The sequence below is a fragment of the Dermacentor andersoni genome, chromosome 10 (genome assembly GCF_023375885.2).
Source record: "Dermacentor andersoni chromosome 10, qqDerAnde1_hic_scaffold, whole genome shotgun sequence".
Taxonomy (NCBI): Eukaryota; Metazoa; Arthropoda; class Arachnida; order Ixodida; family Ixodidae; genus Dermacentor; species Dermacentor andersoni.
This window is the reverse complement of record NC_092823.1, coordinates 85,325,143-85,346,114: the sequence shown is the minus strand read 5'-3', so window position 1 is coordinate 85,346,114 and position 20,972 is coordinate 85,325,143. Positions and strand designations below refer to the sequence as shown.

The 20,972-nt window shown below is 45.2% G+C and overlaps 1 protein-coding gene across 2 annotated transcripts in view; it reads left to right on the top strand.

Moving 5' to 3' along the window:
- LOC126544193 (uncharacterized) overlaps nucleotides 1-20,060 on the top strand; it is a 126,647-nt gene extending 106,587 nt beyond the window's left edge. For both annotated transcript variants that reach the window (XM_050191429.3, XM_050191430.3), the window contains exons 7-10: nucleotides 1,832-2,056; nucleotides 7,754-8,041; nucleotides 11,804-11,976; nucleotides 14,600-20,060. In XM_050191429.3, the coding sequence (XP_050047386.2) occupies nucleotides 1,832-2,056; nucleotides 7,754-8,041; nucleotides 11,804-11,976; nucleotides 14,600-15,090 (1,177 nt within the window). In that variant the 3' untranslated portion in view covers nucleotides 15,091-20,060. The remainder of the gene's footprint in view (nucleotides 1-1,831; nucleotides 2,057-7,753; nucleotides 8,042-11,803; nucleotides 11,977-14,599) is intronic.
- The last annotated feature ends 912 nt before the right edge of the window (nucleotides 20,061-20,972 follow it).

The following is a 20,972-nucleotide window of genomic DNA, read 5'->3' as shown; positions in this document are numbered from 1 at the left end:
TTTTGATGGTGTGCTGATCACCGTCTTCTATCACACACTAACGATCCTTCAATGTGAAATGGCACTGCTGCACTCTGCCTATCAATTCCTTGGCCAGTCCCCCATAGTGAGTAGGAGCCACGTATGTGACGGGAAACAGTAACGGCACTCTAGATGCCAAATCGGGAGTGTATAAAATGCGCCACCACGTCTTGGAAGGAATGCTGTGCAACTTTACAACGTGCATGATGACATGCAGGTGAATAAATAAGCGAAACCATTTCACCGAAGTGACTACAACGCTTTCACATTCCCATAGATAAACGGTTTTAAATGTCTGTGCCAAATCTTTTTTCTTGAATATGTATTGAGTTAGCTCTTCAATAAACGCCTGTTAAAAGCAGTGCTGTGTTTTTCGTGCTTGTTCCCACGCCTCTGTCCGGTTTGTAGCTCGCTTTTGCAAGTTTGCTATGAATTACGCATTTGCCAATTGCACTTTTGTTGACTTGCAATTGGAAAGAAATTTAGTGCCATTAAACAATGCTATAGGAATAGCAGTCATGTAGGCATTATGCGCACTTCACACGAGCCACTTTATGCTGCCTAAAGACACGACATATGTATGTTTACACTGTCCCTGCGTCTTTTATGAGCTAAAGGCTAAAATGCAATGCCAATGTGCCCAAACTTATTCTATCATTCCTGACAATAGTGTAGTAAAGAATGAACAACTTAGTCATAAGAAATGTTAGAAACTCCTGACATTCAACACATTTTATTGTGTACAGAACCTGAACTGCAATGCAATTAGATATACTTTACATTTTACCATCACCTTTTCACCTGTATCTGTGTAGTCGTCGGAGAAACAGCTCCTTCATAAAATGTTGTGAAGAAAAAAATTCTTGGACATGTCTTATCTATGACATGACTCCCAGCTTCTATTATGTTAACATATTTTACTATCTGATTTCTTGCTTCTGCCTGATATATAATACCTTAAGTCACTATAGTATCATAAAAACTATGTGACTAATTCATCTTGAATAACAGCAGCTACTAGTGGCTGGTGATTGAAAATTAACATGTATTTTTCCCATATAGAAGCTGTGAGAATCTGGTTCCTGCTTGCAAGCATTTTGGTTAAATACTGTTCATCCAAATAATTTCAATACGTCAATCATTCTAAGTGTTTCGTACTCATGTGCCTTTGATGGAGCCTAGCTCTGATCAGTGGTGGCTACCTTTGTTTGTTCTTGTTTTGTACAAAATTTAAGTCTTATTTGAACTAAAAATTGGCACTCTGAAATTGGATATGGGGATCTTCCTAATAGCCTACAAGGTGCAGCAAAAAATAAATGAATTAGAGTTTTATGCATACAGAACACTAACTGTACACAAACCTTCTTGTATGTATCGTCCCGTAACCTTCGAGGTATGAATAAATGAGATTACTCCAAAACTACTTGCAAGTACTAAATAATTCAAAATGGAAGCACAATTGGCTACTTCTGTTGCAGTGTACTTACAACATGCCTCGTCACATGGCAGATTTGCCTTATGTAACTTGTTACTGTCAAAAAGAAGATAGTAGCCTGCTATGGGACCACATAACTAATGCCATAAACAAACGCCAAGCTGTCTGCATTTCAAGTTTTTTTCTGGCACATGTCACATTTGAATTAATGTTACAGGAGAAGTCCAATCAAGAGGTGTCTCAGGGAGTGAGAAATGAGTCATTATTTTCATTAGCAATGCTAATTTTCAGGCATTATCTTGACATACACCATTAATTCTTCATGCAGTGCCTGAAGTGGATGTACAAAGCTCAACATACTCTCATTTCGTGCAGGTACGTCAAATCTAAACGCCCCAGCATCTCGCCAAACTTCAACTTCCTTGGCCAGCTGTTGGAGTATGAGCGCGAGCTACGTGGTGAAGCTGTTCTGCGGACGGGGGGTGCCGCTAGCGCACCACTGCCGGAAGAGAGGCCCCCCGGCTGCTGCGAGGAGCCTCGGCAGCAGCCCCGCGAGGGGGAGCGGCCTCCCCCCCTTGTGCGACCTGCTTCAGACCCACGGTCAGTTAGCCCTCTGGTGGTCCCCTCTCATGGTTTCCTGGTTTTACGTTTTGCGACCTTTGCACAAGTTACAAACGTCTGGAGTTTTCACCATGATAATGAAACTTGTAATAAATGAAGGTACTTCCTGTTCTGCCCACTTTCCTTGCTTTTCTCCTTTCACTCATTTATCTTTCTCCCGAGTGTCTCACTGCAGAAAGATGTTTATGTACTTTGACTATCATAGTTAACTAATCATCTTCTGGTGCGTGACTGCAGTGTTACAGAAGAGCATATAGAGTAACGGTGCTCTATATAGGAAAAGAAGATTGGCAGTTACACCCTGGAAGGCAAAGCACTGAAAGCGGTTTAGCATTGTGCTCGAGCTTCTTGGATGGTGTTCTAACAAAACGCCAGGGCAACATTTTGGTGCAGTGCAGCAAGCGGGTTATTGGGTGTCGTGCAGTGCAAGGCTTACCGAGTGCCACAAGTAGACTTGCCAACTATCCTGAATTTAGTGGGACAGTCCCAGCTTTTGCATAAGTGTCCCATACCCCAACCTGACTCAGTCTGGATGGCCAAATGTTCCAACTGTCACTTTTGTTTCTTACTCGACAGCGATAAATAGACCAAATTTCCTTGTTGTAATGCCTGACAGCACATTTGCACATTTTGCATTGTCATAAACAAGAAGTTGGTGTCGTTTTTTTTTTTTTTTTTTTACTTCTGGTTCTGTTGTGGGGCCCTACTGCTTGCAGTAGCTCCATCCGTATCTGTAGCCACGTTAGTCGGGCCACTATACTGCACCTCTTTTGTTTAAATTGCGACACGGTTGGACTAAAAGAAATTTGTGAAACTTTGTTGCACGTACAGACTGGCAGTTTCTTGCACTGACAGTCTCTCGTTGCCAGCCGCTCCCGTCTCCCTCCCCGCCCCCACCCCTCTGTCCCAACTTTGTCCACTCGAGACATGGCAACCCTAGCCATGACTGACGTAGGCGTCGCACCTCATTGGTGCATGAGGTGAGACTAATGGAAAACGATGGGCACTTTTCGCCGCCCAATAAAAGGGTCACATAGTTTTAGCTCGGTGTTTACTTTCTGCTCTACTCGGACCTGTGTATGGCACCATGGTGTGGTACACACACAGGTGCTCTGCCAGGATGCTAGTACCTGTGTGCACAATGCTCCTGCCAGCAGTGGAATAAGACAGAACGTTGGCCTGGCTCTGCTGCAGCGCTGATTGAGCAGAGCATGTCGGTGCGTACACTTGGCTTTGTCATTTTTTGCAGCCAAATGCACTGCACATTTCTAGAAAGCTAACCCTCTGTGTGGGAGCCGTACACGCATGATCGGCACTGTGATATCATGATGGCATGAATGTACCTCAAGTGTCTGTTATTGCTATCGAATTAAAAAACTGCAATGCGAGTGCCGGGTTTAGAGATTACAATACTATAAGCTGCAGGTGGAGATGTCAAAAGTGCAGGTGAGATACAGGTTGATACTTAACATGTATGCACAAATGTTGATCTTAAATGTGCATTTAGTCTCCATAATCAAGTACCCTCGGCACTTAGAACTTGCCTTTCATAATGGTCATGATATTACTATATTTGCTTAAAATGGCAGCATGAGAGACGACAGTGATCGTCCAGAGCTTCTTTGCAACCAGAATGTATTGTGCATCCCACCAGCTGTTGTCCTGCAAACTTTCTGGTCTCTCTGGACATGTCAGCACCTCCCTCTCTTTCACTTTATAGATAGAGATATATCTGCGCCTGGGGTATCGAAACACCCAAAGGAGGGTCGTTGGCATATAGGAAGTGTTCATACTGTAAATAATGGACTTCTACTTCTGCGAGCTACTAGCCATTGTCATCATTGTGGAAGTGACAAGGATAATGACATTCTGCTCGAGCGGCTTCTAGCAGGCATGATCATTGAAATGCCGAGAAGAGCATTTCAGCAAAGTCGCATGTCTTCATTGTGAACCACTCGTTGACCCATCACTACTCGAGCGTCTAGCTCACGTCAGCATTGTAGCATTCCCATTTAGTAATTGGTTGCTTATATGAATATAGACCTGCGGTACAGTACCATGCTCACTTGGAGCAGATTAATTTGTGGGGTTCGGCCTGAGATCACGGCGAAGTGGTTTCAAGACTTCAAGAAATTCATCAAAAAGGCATCCAAACAGTGTCTTTCTGTATGTTCAAGCACCCCCAAGCCGAACACACGAAGGCACCGAGTAATTCGCTTGCGAAATGACATTCATCATGCCATTTAACTAGCCAACTGAGGTGGCATTCGGAAGTGCGACTCCCTATGACAAACCTGTTATTCTGTTGGCCGCTTGTCCTTGCATTGCTGGGACATAGGTCCCTTTGCTTTGCCTTTGCATTACACACTATACAAGCCGCCGCCGCAGGTGTGCTGCGTATGGCGTTTGAAGTTGCTTTTCGAAGGTGGAGTTTTTGAGGAATTCAGGCTACCCATTTGGCCAGACATGACATCACTGCTTTTACTTGTCTAGGGATCTGGGGATGGTTTAATAAAGGACATTTAGTGTGCTGCCAGAGGTGTGCTGCTGTGCGATGTGTACTCGATAAACCCAGAATCGTGGCTGCTCACGACCCTTAAGTCTGAGTTCTCCAAAAGTTCTTGTAGATATGTAAAATGTTCCTCTGGACCAGACGATGGCCCTCAACCACATGAGTAGTGAGCCAGCCAGCGTTCCAAAGTTAGTCGCTTGAGGCTCAGATTGGCGCACGGATAGTGCCGCAACATCAGCAGCTTCTTTGCCAGATCCCACGGTGCTCCATACCTAATCGGCTCACCTCTGCATCACAAGCGGTGGACACTCAACAGTACTTCAAGCACCTGCGAACAGATGAAATGTCTGTCACTAGTGGCTGTTGACAGTTCTTCTGTGACCGCCAGTGAAGCTGGCAGTTCTAGTCTGTGGCCTCCCAGTCCAGAAATGGAGCAAACTTCGGCTTCAATGATGTGGTAAGCTACCACGCTTCCTCCTTTTCTGCTGATACAGCTCAAGTGGCAGCAGCGATCAAAGCGGCTGCTGCGCATGTAAACTACTGCTCACGCCACGCCAGCGCATAATGCCGTTCTTTCGTACATCGTCCTTCCCCCCCTGCTGGTGTTTGCAGTGTGCAAAGAAGCTGCGACAATTCAGAGAAGAGCATGGTATTGTTTTTTGAATTTATGGTTTCTCCACAACGCATAGAGCTGCCATGTTCACAAGAGGTGATCTTCACTGCATTCTGTACATAATATGCTTGTTAATTTAAAATACGCTCAGATGTTCTTGGAATGTAGAAGGCACGCTCATACAAATTTATTTCAGGCAGAAGCTGCAGCAGTCAGATGTGGTGGATGCAAGTAAAGAAAAAAGAGGAATTTCATCAGCTGCTATCTTCTGTAATTGCTTGTACAGTCAACGGCCGATTTTTCGGACTCTCCCTAGGGGCCGCGAAAATGTGTGAAAAAAATTATCATGCAGGCCTTTTACTGCCCCCATGGGCTCAAATCGCCACAGGCATGTCTCAAGTAGAGACAAAAGCCTGCCAGTATACATATTAGGCATATCAGTGCTCGTACTGGGGTAGGAGACAGCTGGTGCACGCGTGTATAATTGAAGGAAACATACCGTGTCCCATGGCATTTGCCCCCTTCCCACTCTTGGTATCCTTCACCGCGTAATACTCCTATATTGAGGCAAAGCTGACTTTCTGAAACCGGCATTAGGCAAAGCATCGTGCTCTCTGCACTTCGAAAGCCGTTGGCAAGGATCACAAAAGCGGAGTCGGCACCATTGTTAACAGCGGCAAATTGTTTCAATGACAAATGGTCTCAAATACGCGCTGTGAAGGTGGTTGGACAGCAAAGCTGTAAATGACGACTAGACTGAGTATACCCATTGCGACGTAGGTTTAAATTATTCGCGTGACGACATTCACGTGTACTTTACCTAATTATTAGCATGAGGCATTTTGACAACCTGCAACTTGGCTTGTGCCGCTACTTCATGTACCTACGAAGAGTTGACCGAAGAGAAGGGGTATTCGCTGCACCTCATGTGCACACTGCTCTTCAGGAGTCCTCACTATACGTGGTCTTATACGGACTATACGTGTCACAACATAAATCAGTTGCTACATGGTTTCTTCTTTTACGTACTAAGGCATATTTCCTTCACTCTCTGCTTCGTATGCTACAGTCAAGCTGCCGTCACCGAGGTAGCTAGCGCAGCAGTAATCTTTACTGGAAAACGTATGAGGGGAGTGCTACGTGCTTCATATTGCATGTAGGCACAGGAACGCCTTATAAATGTTGTGGGTCAGATGCTTGAAATGTATGCATGATTGAAACGTATGAAGATCGATTGACATGTGATTGAAACGTATTGAAACGTATGCGTGATTCCAAAGAATGCATGCACTATTCGCTTCACTTTGCGGAGTGCATGCTGCCTCTGTCTTATGGGGGGTATGAGCCATAGATGATGATAGTTTTCTGTCGACGTTACACCACACAGAAATCCCGGGATCCTAGCTGTAGACAGCTTCCCTGTAAAAACACCGCACCGAACAGCAAGAAGCTTGGTAGCGAACGTTGAAGTAGATAGGCCTAGCGTTGCCATGGTCGTGGCTATGGCTGCCAGCAGATCTGCGTGCGAAAGCGCCGGTTCAGGACAGCGAGGTAATCAAAATAGCAGTGGTGGCTTCAATTAATGCAGTTTCTGACCTGCAATCATGGGGAAAAGTCTGGAAAATCAAACAGCGAAGGTTTTTTGTCTCCGAAATTTCAGACATTGTTATGCATTGCCTCTATGGGGTACGTGGTGGTGCCGCGAAAGCGTCCAAATTACCGGGCCTTTGGAAAAGTGGTCATGACTGTATTATGAACAGAATTTTTATGCTTCCACTTTATCTGTGTTGAACTTGAGAATGAAGTAATATTTACGTTGTCGGCATTTTCTTAACCTTCATGTGCAAATTAAGGACATGCACTTGGCACAAATGAATCAGTCTATCTCATTTTCTCAAATATTGCATTACAATTCAAAGCACTATCCGAAGTTACGTGCGTAGCTTACAAAATCCCACATAGTCCTGTGCTCTCTTGACCTTGCTGTATTCCGAGAATGTGCACAGGGTCACTTATTAAGAAGACGTGCGTTTTTATTAGACATACACAGACCCTTCAGAATACAGACGATGGCATGCTGGGCACGAGTCCTCTGCTCATATATAACGAAGTAGTAGTTGACTGCACTGCGTCGTCTCATTCTGTTCCTTTCCCTTTCTCTCTTGGTGTGTGCACCAGAGGTCATAATCTCCCAGACTTCTTGCCACTTCACAGACCTATATTATTTTAATGTAGCACACGACATTCAATGCTTCCCTCTCATCTGTGCCTTACTTTCAGTACCTGTCCACTCTGTCTGAGTACACTTAAAATTAGTCTCACAGAGCTTTTTGTTAAGTCGCATGCTGAGCCGAGCCATATATTGGGAGGTTTCTAATTAATTTATACCGCCTTTATGTTCGTCTGGAAACAATTTGCTAGCAGTGCCACCGACAGCTTGGTTGTGTGAAGCAGAAGACTTTCCTTTGAGGGGCTCTGGGAATTGTTTTCTCTTGTTACCTAAATATATTAGTAGCCCGTTTCATGTCATTTGTGCCACCTGCACTTGCAGGTGGTCCCTTTGCCGGCTGAGTTTGGACTTGCGGGGCTCGAGCACCAGTAGCAACCGACGAGACGTGCAGCGCAGCCGGAGCTGCAACCTGCAGAACTGGCCATTACTCGGACCGCACCCGGAGGAAGAATTGGCATCCACATCATCATTGTCAGCCACGGACTGCCGGCTCCCGGAGCACCAGCAGACGGCGCCGGACGAAGAGGAAGAGGTCGTCCTGCGCCGGCGACACAAGGCAGGCAACTTTGAGCCACGCAGAGACACTCGCAGCCATGACAGTGCTTACAGGTGAGAGACGTTACGGTAGAAAAGTGGTGAGGTAGAGCTGTATTTTGTCTTCAGACATGCTGCAATGAAAGTTGGTAGAAGTAATACGCAAGACAGTGTTTTCTACTATAAGTTTATTTCCAGGTTCTCAGTGCTGGGGTTACTTCTTGCACAGTCAGTTGTTAAGGAAAGTATGAATATTCATTCTAGAGAATTAAAGTGTGACTGTTGTACGAACAAATGCATACACTTGATCGATGGTGTGGCTTAAGCCAAGGCAACAAGCTACTCCTAGTTACTCACAAAAAGTAAGGCTGGTTCATAAGAAAGGAGCGTCGGTCGACAGAAGCCCTTATTTCACACACCCTCATGGGATTCTGTCACTCTTGCCAGCCAGTGTGATGCCCTTGGCTGCAACCTCAATTTTGTCCAACATATGAAGCCATTTCTCGAAAGCTTTGTCTTCGTAAAGAGTGCCAGTATATACCAAACAGTGGCCATACAATTTCCCGTAGTTTCGGGTGCAGCTCGTCTCATACCTGGTAACGCTGTGATCATCATCGCTTGTATCAGGGGAAGGCTGCGATAAAGCGGGGAATGTCCTTATCTGTCAAGTTCGCAGACATTAGTACGTAGCTGCTCACATTACGAGAGGAGCTACCCGCCTTGCTCTGCTGCTAAGTCCAAAGGTGTGAGATGAAATCCCAGCCGCTGCAGCTGGATTTCGATGGGGGCGAAGTGCAAAAGATGTCGATGTACTGTGTGGGTGCACGTTAAAGAAGCCGAAATGGTCAAAATTAATCCGGAGTCTTCAGCTACGGCATGCTTGCCTCATAATCATATCGTGGTTTTGTCGCATAAAACCCCAGAATTGAATTTTTTTTTTTCCACAAGAGGAGCCACGTGAGCTTCTTCAACACCTTGCTATACAAGCTCAGCCAGCAGTTCTGTCATATTTCAACTCCTACATCTGAAGGTGAAATCGTGCTGATGTTGAAAGCTCTTGAAATCAAATAAGCAGCCAGAGAAGGTGTCATTAAATATTTACTAATTACGATCATTGTGTATGAAATTGCAAAGCCATACACTCATATCTTCAATGGAATGTCATCTGGTAGTTTCCCTGATAGGCTAAAAATTGCTCATGTGACTTCATAAAGGTGTAAAATACAATAAGTTGGGCATTTACAGACCAATATCTGTGTTATCACTTCTCTCTTAAGTTCCCGAGTCTCATACCCACAATTTAATACATTCCTATTACCGAAATGCATCTCCGTAGAACAATTCAAATTTCAAAACGGCAAGTCAGCAAAACGGGCATTACTGCGCATTAAAGATAAAATGAGCGGAAATGCTGTAAAAAACATAAAATGAGCAGAAATACTGTAAAATATGTTACTCGGAATTTATTGAGATTTCAAAAAGCATTTGATTCCATCAAACATAATCCTTTGTTTCTTAATCTTGCAGCATATGGCTTCAGAGGTAAAACGCAATACCTTATCCATAGTTATCTACGCACTTGACTCCAATACGGTTTCCTCCGTGATGTTCAATCTGAAAAAAGTGCTGTCAGTTATAGCGTGCCTCAAGGCCCTATTTGGGCTCCCTGCTCTTTATTTATTATAGTGTGTGTGAAAATATTGTTAATGTTCCTGCTACTGGCGAGATATTAATGTATGCTGATGACACGAGTGTCGTCTTCTCCAGGGCTAACTTCGAGGAGCTTTACGTGACGTCAGACAATTGGTTATGGGAACTTAGTTTATGGGTCTCTTCTAGCAAACTAAAAATAAATGCAAAGAAAGAAAAACAGTTATGTTGTTTTTTTTCTAAGAATAAAGCAATTGATTACGCAGTAATAATTCATTATTGTAACTCATCACTTGAGCTTTTAGAATTATCATTCAACTTTAGGTCTCTGTTCAGTCTAACTTAAGCTGGTCAAGCCATGTCAGCAACATTAAAATAACGGCAGCAAAGTCCCTTGGTATGCTGAACTGTCCATGTAATTTCCTGCCATCCAGGCTTGACTATTAATTTTATTGGCACCATCCATTCTCATTTTAGTTATTGTTAGTGTGGAGAACAGGAAATAAAACTTATAATGGTAAACTTTCTGTGTTGCAAAGAAAAAACAGCCAGATTACTTAACACAGGAAATCGTATGGATATGTTTGCGTTTATATCAAAGCATAAAGTCCCAGATTTTGGAACGCAGCTGTTGCGTGCCCGTTTCTGCGGCGAGCGTCAGCATAACTGAGCAAACGAGCAAAGATGAAAGAGCAAACACAGAACGCAGTGAAGTATGGAAGACGTGAGGAAGAAAGCGGAGGAGGAGGGTATGGTGAAAGCGTGAGAAGGAAAGCATAGTTTGGCGACGGTGGCTACAAGGTGGTGCCAGAATAGCACATGTTCTGGGAGGTCCGTCTGCGACGGCCACTGTGAATTGTGCCCACATGTCACCCACATGCTGCCTCTGGCGATCTCCAGATTAGCGAGGCAACCACCCCACCTTCCGTTCCGTTTGCAACATGCCACAGAAAACCGATTGTCCGTGCCAGCCAATATATAGCGACATGAAAACACGTATAGAGCTCCACTCAAATCTCGCATTAGCGAGTGTTGTAATCATCGCTGAGTTTTTTTTTTATTATTATTTACAAGATCAAATTGTCGATGTACATATATCGTAAGGTATCCAGCAGCTGCAGCACATTATCTCGTCACTACCTAAAGAGGAACACTGGTTATGATTACTGTAACGCACACAGTCATAGAAAGCACACACAAACTATGGAAAGGAAACACTAGAGCACAAAATCATGAATTAGTGTAATGATCTCTCTGCTATAATTCAACTGGCACTAATAAGTGTCACTGCTCAAAATTTCAAATACCAAACTCGGTCACTCTTCAATTTTTACAAAATCCAGCAAGATATACGGTCTAGTTTGGTTATCGCAAACTAAGTATACCACAGTCTTTCATACATTTGACCTTGTTGTCTTTTGCCTGTTTTGCTTTTTATTTTAGGTTTGTACATTGTATGGCAACTACATTTACTACAAGTGCCAAATATTGCTATTAGTACTTTTTCTTATGATGCAATGAAATTATTGTGTAATTGAAATTGCTGTGTGACAGAACTTTTAGACTTGTAAGAAGTTGTACATTTTATCAAATGAACACTGCTGCTCTGGTGCCTAGTGTGAGCAGAACCTTGTCAGGAGCTCAATCACCTATTTTTGTCCTAACTCCCAAGCAATGCCATGTATTTTTCAAAAAATGAATTGAATGCAGCCTCTCCGTCCTTGCATTTTAATTCATGCGGAGTATAAAGTTTTCATGCATGAAACCATGGTGCACATTTGTCAATTCCACCTGTTGCCATGAACATGAAAGGAAATTAACCATACTGGGCAAAGTTACAGTGCAAAGGCTTGTCCTAGATGTTGCCTATATTGAAACGTTGCAATAAACCATGTTATATCTATAATGTGCCATTTCAATTAAAGCTACCAGAGAGGACTTCCTCTTGCTGTACTGAACGAAAGTCTGCAGTGCCGTTTCTTTTTCACTCCCTCCAAAACAGCTCGCCATTACTTTTATTACTGCTTCACGAAAAAGTTCACATTTAAGCTGAAAATTTTATGTACATAGCGGTCAAATAAAGCTTATCATGCCCCTATTGCCCGTTTTTTTACCCTCGTGCATATTTCTCCAGGCCCAGTTGACCTGAGTTGCCATCCTATATCTTTTTTTGCGACACTGCCGCAGGTCTCTCACCTTAGAAGACATGGCTGAGCTGGAGGCAGCAGCCAGTGTTGAGGCGGGCGCTGCGTGTCCCTTGGCGCCCCCTCCCCTTCCGATGAGTCCCCTGAGCCCCTCAGAGAGCCACCTGCTCCAGGACTTCGCCTCCTCCCCGCCTGTGGAAAGCTGCTGCCCGGCAGGTCAGTGGAAGGCATTGAACATCTCGACAATGGAGCGGCTAATTCTGTTTTTTAAGTAGGATGAGTTTGTTGCTAAAGTGTCCTGTTTAAAAACATTGACCCCTTCGGGCACTAGGTGCACAATTGTGCACGTGAATGTAGTGCATCAAAATCAAGAGCAGTTAACATAACTATGATATTAAAAATGCGCAGCAAACATCTTGAAACACTTCTGATTGCCCCTGAGCTGCAAATTAGGATAAGTGTAAAGTGTTTTAATTAGTAAAACGGGTTGCAAAGCAGACTGCTGGATATTTGACTTCAGTGTCAGTTTGTCTTCATGTAGCGGGTTTGCTTCTTTCATTGTTTCTCATGGTGTTTTACATCAGGCGTATATTTCCAGTGTCTGGATAGCTGCTTTGCAAGTTTGCAAGACATGAAATAGTGATATTTTTATATCTGATGTTTCTGCAAAGAGTTCTCGCATGGAGCCGACACTCCGTAAACTCCACAAATCTTGAAGAATTGAACATTTTTTATTTGTTGTGAGGCCATGCACTTTTAATGACTCTAAAGATGTGATGAAACAAAATTTTCAATGGATTGAATTAATTTGTTTCTGAATGGGTTACTTAGTGGCCTGACGAGTCTCCCTATAAAATTCACAATCTCGTGTTTTTTATTATTCCAACGTATCTCCATATGCAAGTATGTGTTCAGCAGATCATTCATTTGCCATGTATGCAGGGTATTTATTTTAATTACCTTGGTAGGGTTCTTTAGCTGATTTAATTTCTGAACTAGAACTTGCCATTGTCTCAGTGGCTATGGCATTTGGATGCTGAGCGGGTGGTCGTAGGTTGGATTTCTGTGTGGGGCAACTATACCCTGATGTATGCAGAATGCAGAAGTGCTTCTGTACCATTCTTTGCGTGCACAATACATAATCCTGTGCGGTTGAAATTAATCTGTAGGCCTCATAGCTCGAGTTGCTTTGTGACATTATACCCTCTAAATTATTTTTTTAGTTCACTGAAATTACAAGAATTAATTGTGATCATAGCCTGTATTATTTTAATTGGTAACTGACTTTGTCTTCTGCTTTTCAGCTCCCTCTATAGCTTTTGTGGTCATTGATTGTAATTGATTTGCAGTACGATTCACTAAAATAGCCCTTTAGTGTTTGGATCCTATGAAAACCGAATTGGCTGCATGCAGACAATTTTTTAATGCATAGATCTATGCCTAATGCATGCTATCAACAGTTTATTTCTCTCATTAATGTGGAAGTGCTTTAGCTATATTGGATTCATTGCTAACTGGTGTTTCCTTTATTGGAGGACTGTATTGTACATGTCCTTTGTTTTCCTAAAAACAAAGTGACCACAAGTAATTTTTTCAATTAAGTAGGCTTCCGTTAATTTAAATCCTGCTAATTTGATCCTGACTAGAGGTCCCGGCTGCCGCCCACACATTTCTCTGGTACCAAGCTTTCGTTATTTCTATCCAGAATTATAGTCTATGCCGGATAATTCGAACTTGGCTGATTATCACGCGCCCACCCGATCCAAATGGTGATCACAGCTGGTTACTCTCCTTGTGGCAGCGTCTGTCTTGGCAGCCCTTAGAGAGAGGGTACAGCGAATGTGTCAAACGTGTGACCTCTCATCGAAAATACCAATTTTTAACCTTCCCCAGAATGATCTTTAAGGGAACATTTACGAGACTTCTTTACTTGCTCACTTACAAATAAATATTGGAGTATTTACCCGATTCTCAAGCGCCCCTTTTTCAGAGAACATTCGTCCGTGAATTTCCTGCACGGTGAAATTTGACACACCAAAACCACGTTCGCTGCATTTGTGTGCTTTACAGCATAACACGGCTGTATTGCGGAGAACCCGACTTTAGGAAACCGGCCGCCATTGTGCAGCACATCCTAGTGCTCATTTTTCTTGTGAAAAGTATGGATTCACATTAGATTCCTATTTTGTTTTGGAGTTTCAATGTCATTTCTACGTTACTATTCTAGTCTGGACATGTATGAGAAATGTTGCGAGGCGAGAAGCGGCAGCGGCTTTTGGCGCTCCACGACAATTTAACCCAAAAAGAACAGAGCAGACAGAGAGAGAGAGCAGACCACCGCGGCCTGTTCCCTCATCTGGCCGGCTCAGCTTGTTTCTTCCTTTCTATGCTGCGCTGTACGAGTTTTAGAATGCAATACCAGCTCGTACAATCCCCAACTCGAGTTAACCCAACTCTTCTTCCAAGGTCCAAACTTGCTGAGCCGCTGTCAAAGGCGCTGGCTGTAGTCTCCGACAAATGCGTGCGTTCGGAGTCGGCAGTAGCTCTGTACGATCTTTAGATGCGTTGCCTCGTTACTGCTGCTACATACGCATCGAACGCAGGTCTGCTGCGAAGCGTCTGCTTCGGGGCCATGCTGGAAATGGGCAAATACTGGCAAGTGAATCAGCAGTGTGGTTTGGTGCTTTGTTTTTCTGCCTTTTGTTTAATTCGACCGATATCGTCGATCCCGTCAGGGTCAAATTAATGGAAGTATGCTAGATTTGAACCATGCAAAGATATAGATAACACTGCCGTTTAAATTCAAACTTCTGTAATACATTTTACTTTCATTCTCCAGAGAGTCTGTGGGGCCGATCAGTCGAGCTGGAAGGTTCCCATGACTCTGGCGTCACCAGTGCCTCGTCCGGTTCCTTCTGGGGCGCTCCGCTGCGGGCGCCATCATGTTCCTCCTCCTCAACATCGTCGTCCACCTCTTCTTCCTCGTCGTCCCTGGCGGCGGATGCCGGCGTCTACGGTGGCGAGTGTGGTGCCTCGGGCTTCTCCTCGTCACGTGTGCTGCCACGTGCCCAGTCGTGTCCCGTCATGCTGGGCAGCTGGCTGCGCAGGGCCTCGAGTCTCGACGAGTTCCCTCCCTGCTCCTCCTCGTCTTCGCACGCGGCGGCGCTGGCACGACCGCGTAACCGCTACAGCTGCGGCAGCCTCGAGGCCGTGCTCGGCGAAGCGGGGGCCTCGGTCGCCGCCATCTCCGTGTCCTCGCTGCGCGAAGCCGCCGCCCGCCGCCAAACGCCGTACTCGCGACGCTCGGCTAGTCTCATCCCAGTCTCGTGACGGCGGCCCGTACCGCGGCCGCGACGCCTAACGACGGCCGCGGCATTGCCGGCGCGAGGCCTCACTGCCAACGCGATCGGACTGCTGCTGGCGGCCGCCGCCGCTGCGCTGGCCTGGGGACTGACGGGACTCGCGGCGCTCGTCTGATCGGCGGCGTCTGCACGAGGAAAAGGGGGAGCTTGCTGACGAGTGGCCACGGAACGAGAGAAAGTGGAGGAGTGGATGGCTACAGATGACCAGGAAGTCGGTTCAAGTGCGGTCTCTGCAACACATTCTCACACATCTTTGAACTGCGTGCATATGCGCAGTGAGACTGAGCTTGCACATGGCGCCATGGCTCCGGCTTCCTGGTCTGCTGAGCCACGACTTTTGTAGCTGTACGGCTGCATATATAACATGATTGGCATCAGTGTGGTGGCCAGCCGTGTACGTCGTCAGGTGGAGAAAGGGGTAAAAGGCCTCAACATATGAGGCAACAGTCAAAACCCAGTGAAAGCAAGTGCACTCCAAGGTCTCGTGGCAACTGCTACTGCGGGACAATTGTCTTTACAGCCATACAGATGTTCGGTCACGACAGCCTTAGTTGCTGAGAGCAACTAAGGCTGTTACCTGGTTACCAGAGGATGTTACCTGGTTGCGCCAGAGGATACTGAAGGACTATTTCTTCCACTTGTATTTCTAGCTTTATAATAGAAACAGTATGGCTCCTATTTCAGAATGCCCGCTTCCCCAACGTCCTCAACCACATATCTTTCTGCTGTGTAGCTCTCCTGTCGCTTGTTGAGAACTGTTGGCCAGGGGGAACCTTACACATCTGACGCACTAGAGTATGCAAATTGTAATGCCTTGACAGAGGGCGTATTGTAGGGTGCCACGACTCAAGGAGAGCACTCGTGCACCAAAGATCCTTCTTGTCATGTACATAACATGGCACCAAGCCTATTGCAAATTTTATGCTTGGACGCGCATGACTGAACCTTGCGATATTAGAGCTACTTCAACATAGGGAAAAGCGCTTCTTTTTGATAGTATATTGTATGCTTGATTGCTTGGACGCAGTGATCACACGGGGTGAAAGACAACCGTTTGAGCTTTGGGCGTTGCACTTTCATGTGAGGAAGGTGCCCTGACAGTTACCACAGAGTGCCCAGAAGTAGTGCACAGCAAATCGATATTTTTTGATGCCCATATCCATGTCTGCCATAGAATACTATTGAAACACACATGTGTGAAGCTGCAGCCTAATGCACGCTGCTGGGAAGTGGAAGGTATTCGTGTCATTATTGCGCATCTTCCTGAACTCCTTGCGCCATGCTGTGGCTCTAAAACGTGTCACAATTAGTCAAAAGCAGCAGCGTGAGCTTCCATGTGCTTCGTCTTGTCAATGACTCTGGCATCAAGCAGTCATAACATGTCAGAGACACTGATGCCTGCGAGAGCACTGAGAAATGAACGTGACATTGGTTTTGCAGTGCCTATAGCTCATAAGCAATTTACAGTGGTGACAGCCCCAGAGCTGTGCTGAGGGCGCGGGCTATCGGTGGCTCCAAGCCAGATGCCTTTTCTCCGCTGAAGTCTTTCAAGGCGCACGTCACCTTTCTTGCTGATCTTGGCTATTAATCTGCCTACCGTTCACGCTTGAGTTTGCTCTTCCGGTGCCCGTTGTGGCAGCATAGATGGGGCAGTCATTTGAGGACGGCGGGCAATTGTCGCACGGGGTACCCAATGTGGAGGCTGACTTTTATAGTTGTCACTGTGAATAGCATGGCTTGACTCCTGCGTCCCACTCACTTTTGTGTGTGTGTGCCCAGCCTCCTGTTTTGTGAACTGACTCGTCAAGTGAGCGGGTGGTTGTCGGCGCAGGAGCTATGCACTAAACAAGTCTTTACTGCTGCTCCAAAGAAGACGTCTTGCCAAAGCCACAATGGCTCCTGGCTTACCTGATGGGGGACAACGTGAAGCGTCATGTTTCCCTCGGCAATGTACAAATGGTTCTTCCTTCCCTTCACCAAACAACCTTTTTGTGTCTGTAACATGTACTGCACCTGTTTCCTTTCATGGCATGGGCCTCCATGAGGCAGCAGGCCTCTGTAGTGCTAGGCGTGTAGAGATCTATCCCTGAGCGGTATTTATTGAAAAACTAGTCGAGCCAGTTTAGGAGCGTCCTAGACCTAGCTGCAAATCTGTCTTCCTATATAGTTGCGCCCTGCACCTACCCGGGAGTGGTGCAGTTTTTCCCTTTGTTCTCATCCTTGTTGTTGTTTTTTTGGGGTGTAAGATGTGAATGTCATCGTGTCTGGCGTATTATGCGCATTGAGGATGTTTTCTGGCCACGCAGACAGCCGTGGCCAGTTTATCCAATGCCAGCGCCACTGGCAAGCTATGCAGGAGAAAAGAGGAAAAGCTTCACAGAATGAATGACCATAGTTCCAGCCAAGGCTACAAGATCTGCTTAAGCCACATTTCTTATCTATTGATATTTCTGATTTATATGATTTATGATATGATATTATGATATCTATCATATTGATGATTTCTGGGAAACTTCGCAAATTGATTTTACTAGCTACCAGGGACCTACCAAACAAAGCACCAGTGTTAACGCTTCAATTGCAAGCTTCTTCTGAATGCTAAAAGAAAGCCTGTAGAAAAAGTATTCTTGAACCTGGTGCTGAATGCACTTTTTGCATACCTCATTCACATGAAAATTTTGCTGCTTTTGCCATCTTAAACGTGCAGCAGGAATCCCACCAGCTCTATGTAATATTTAAGCTAGGTAAAAGTTGGCCAGTCGTGGCAAGCATTGCTCCTGGCATGATCTGTTGCTATTGACCCGTACGTATGCACTGCCGCAGCTCTCGTGCTTCTGCATTTTGCTTGTATCTGTTTTGTGCTAACCACCCATTCACATATTTAACCACACCGACAATGCTGTAAGCTTTCCACCAGTGCTTAGGGCCGCGGCTACTTTGCACAGCAGTGAGTGCATCTGCTACCTTTGGGGTAATTTCGAATCAGGGTGTTAGCAGTGAAAGATCAGGCAAAAATTTTTGCCGATCATAGTGCGACAGATGCAGTTTCTCTCTTTGCCCTCGCATATTACCATTTCACCTTTTCACGCACACGTGTTGTATGGCACAATAGGGATCACCTGAGCTTAAGCTGACAACGCAATCTCCAAAACCGGTTCATAGATTTATAAGGTGTCCATAGCTGCATATCCTGGCATTTGCGCTTGCCAAACTTTTATGTTGTCATAACCTGACCAGTAGTGCGTAAGCCTTTGGGATTTACACATTTTATACAAATTTTGTCGGCAGATAAGTCATCAGCCTTTTATTTTGCTATCTCTGTGGACACGGAACTTTTTCGTTCGTTCAACACTGACGAAAGGCTGAATTTGGCACGTCGGCTTCTCGACTTCCAAGTTCAGGATCAGCTTGCTCATGAAGTTAGTTGTGTCTCCATCATGTGTCGCAGCAGAACAGAATCAAGCCAGTTGCAGTAATTGGAGCAGCATGCCATCGCACGAGTATAGCAGTATCAGACAATTGAAGTCCACCTTTTAGTCGTGTAAAGCGAGAGGCCCTAAATGCGCAGACAAATTTATCGTCTAACCAACTGGATCCCTGCAGCCCCTGTGCACTCTTAGATGTTTGTACACACACGAGAAGCAAAATTGGTTCCTGGATTATAAAGTGATGAATTAGAGTGGTTTTCGATTTTTGGTTTAAGTGAACATGTTGGTATGCTAAAGTATGCCGCACACGTTATGAATGCACATGTAGTGGTTTCATGTTCATAATGTGTTGGTCGCAACCAACTAGGTCATCTAAGAGCATTGATCTTGAAATAATTTCGTGTGAGCCACCAAATGGTTGTGCATCTTACTCATTTGAAAATAGCCAGATGTTCAAGCTATGGACACGAAAAACAGAGCCCGACACATTTCCTATGTAATTACCTTATATGTTATGTCCTGCTCTTTGTGTCTTCCGTGCGACTGTTTGGCCGTTTTCAAGTGAAGGTGCACGACTGACAAGCAGAGGCATTTCTTGAAAGTTTAAAAGTGCGAGTACGCGTAACTTTGGAGGCAGTCTCTCTTGTCCTCTGCACTTCTTTTTGCTTGTTGCACTTGTAAGAAGCAGTGCCCCCTATCAACTGTAACCCCAGTGCTCGCTTGTTGACGTGTGGTCGGGTGACGCTCGTGCAATGTGCGCTTCCAACTGGAGCGTGCCCCTACGCAGCCGGCGTATCGCGTGTGCTTGTGTGCAATCAGAGCTGCTGCCTATGGATGGTAAGCGTTTGGCCATGTTGGGGTGCATATTCCCCCGAGAGCGTGCATTATTTAGACCTCTGTTAAGTTTTTCCTCCTCCTCTGCTGCACATACGCGCAGTTTTGTCTAGTGCCTTGTGCTGTGTGTCCACTGACCGTGTAGCGCTGAACTGCCACCGGTGTCTCTATTCTGCGAGCTGTACCAAATGTAAACATGCCAGCAGTTTCTGCACCGCCCCCACATCTGTGGCCCAGGCGCGTAGTGCGTTGGTGTCTGTGTGAGAATCGCAAAAGGAGCAAGCATATCAACTGCAAATTGTTTTTGGAACTCTCATTTGGACCTATCACGGGCAGTCATATTCGGCTGTGTCTGCGGCGTTGAGTGCAACTGGTGAAATGCGTGTGTACGGAATGCTGTCGTCGGTACGCGGCACTTGGCAGCTGTGTTGCGTGTACATTTCCTGTGTGGTTTCCTTTTGACGTCTACCATCCATCATATGTTGAACCTCCTTCTTAGATGCCCGATGGTAGTTGGGGCTAGATTATTTACGATCGTGCCACCTTCCAAGTGTCGCGACCCGGTGACTGTGCTGCCGACAGTTTTTCTTTTGTTCGAAGTGCTGGAGAGTTGCTCTTGTGTTGGACGTGTGGCTGATCGCCCCGACAAGAAATAAAACGCTCGTGGCCTCCCTGACTGCGTCTCTCTTGCCCATTTTTTCCTAATGCATTTTGCACCAACTTTAATCGTTGGCGATATCGCCTGCAGAAGGTTTTGCTATCTGCTGCCCTCGTAGCATGTGCTTTTTTTCAAGTATAAAGTATCGCCCATGGGGGGCAGTGCGTGCCTTTGATGCAGCCAGCGGTCTGAAATCGATACCCTAGCGCAAGGTTGCAGAATCGAGCTTGCAGGGATACTTTGAGCAGTCCTATGACCATTGTGCAACTATATTAGGGAAAATAATCGATAATATAATGGTTGCAGTATGGCTGCTAAGGGAAGGGCTGTCTAGAGAAGTTGAGTCACATAACAGAGAAACTAGGTGGCATGTGATAATACGGGCCAGGCTGTCGCACCAAAACATTTTCTTTCTGCATTTTGTTCTAGTCCTACAAAAGCAGTTCAGTCTCAGTTCAAATTCATGGCGAAAAAAATAACTGTCCGAACCAGTTCAGGTAATTTGTATACATAACCGAGTGTTACAGCATTTGTTTTTCGCAAAGAACTCCACGGTGTTCCCGAGCAGCGTGGAAATTAAAAGGTATGTGTGCTCTTTCTTTAGACCACGAGTACCCACGGGCAAAAAAGTTCGAGATCCAATGCAAATGTTGGAACGTATGGGAATTGAAATATTAGTAAAGTGGTCTAAGAAATGCCATGCAACTATACAGGGCGTTTCAGCTAACGTTAACCACAGTTTAAAAATATGCCGATGCACTCTAGACGATGCAACCAAGTGCATGTTGCTCACTTTTGTATGTAGTGTGTCGAGCTATCTTTTGTATTTTGCTTAGATAATTAGTCAAGATTAATTAACCAACTTCTGAAGCAATGAAGTTGACAAAAAATTCCAATTAGTTGCAGAGCGGTTTTCAAAAGGTCTGAATA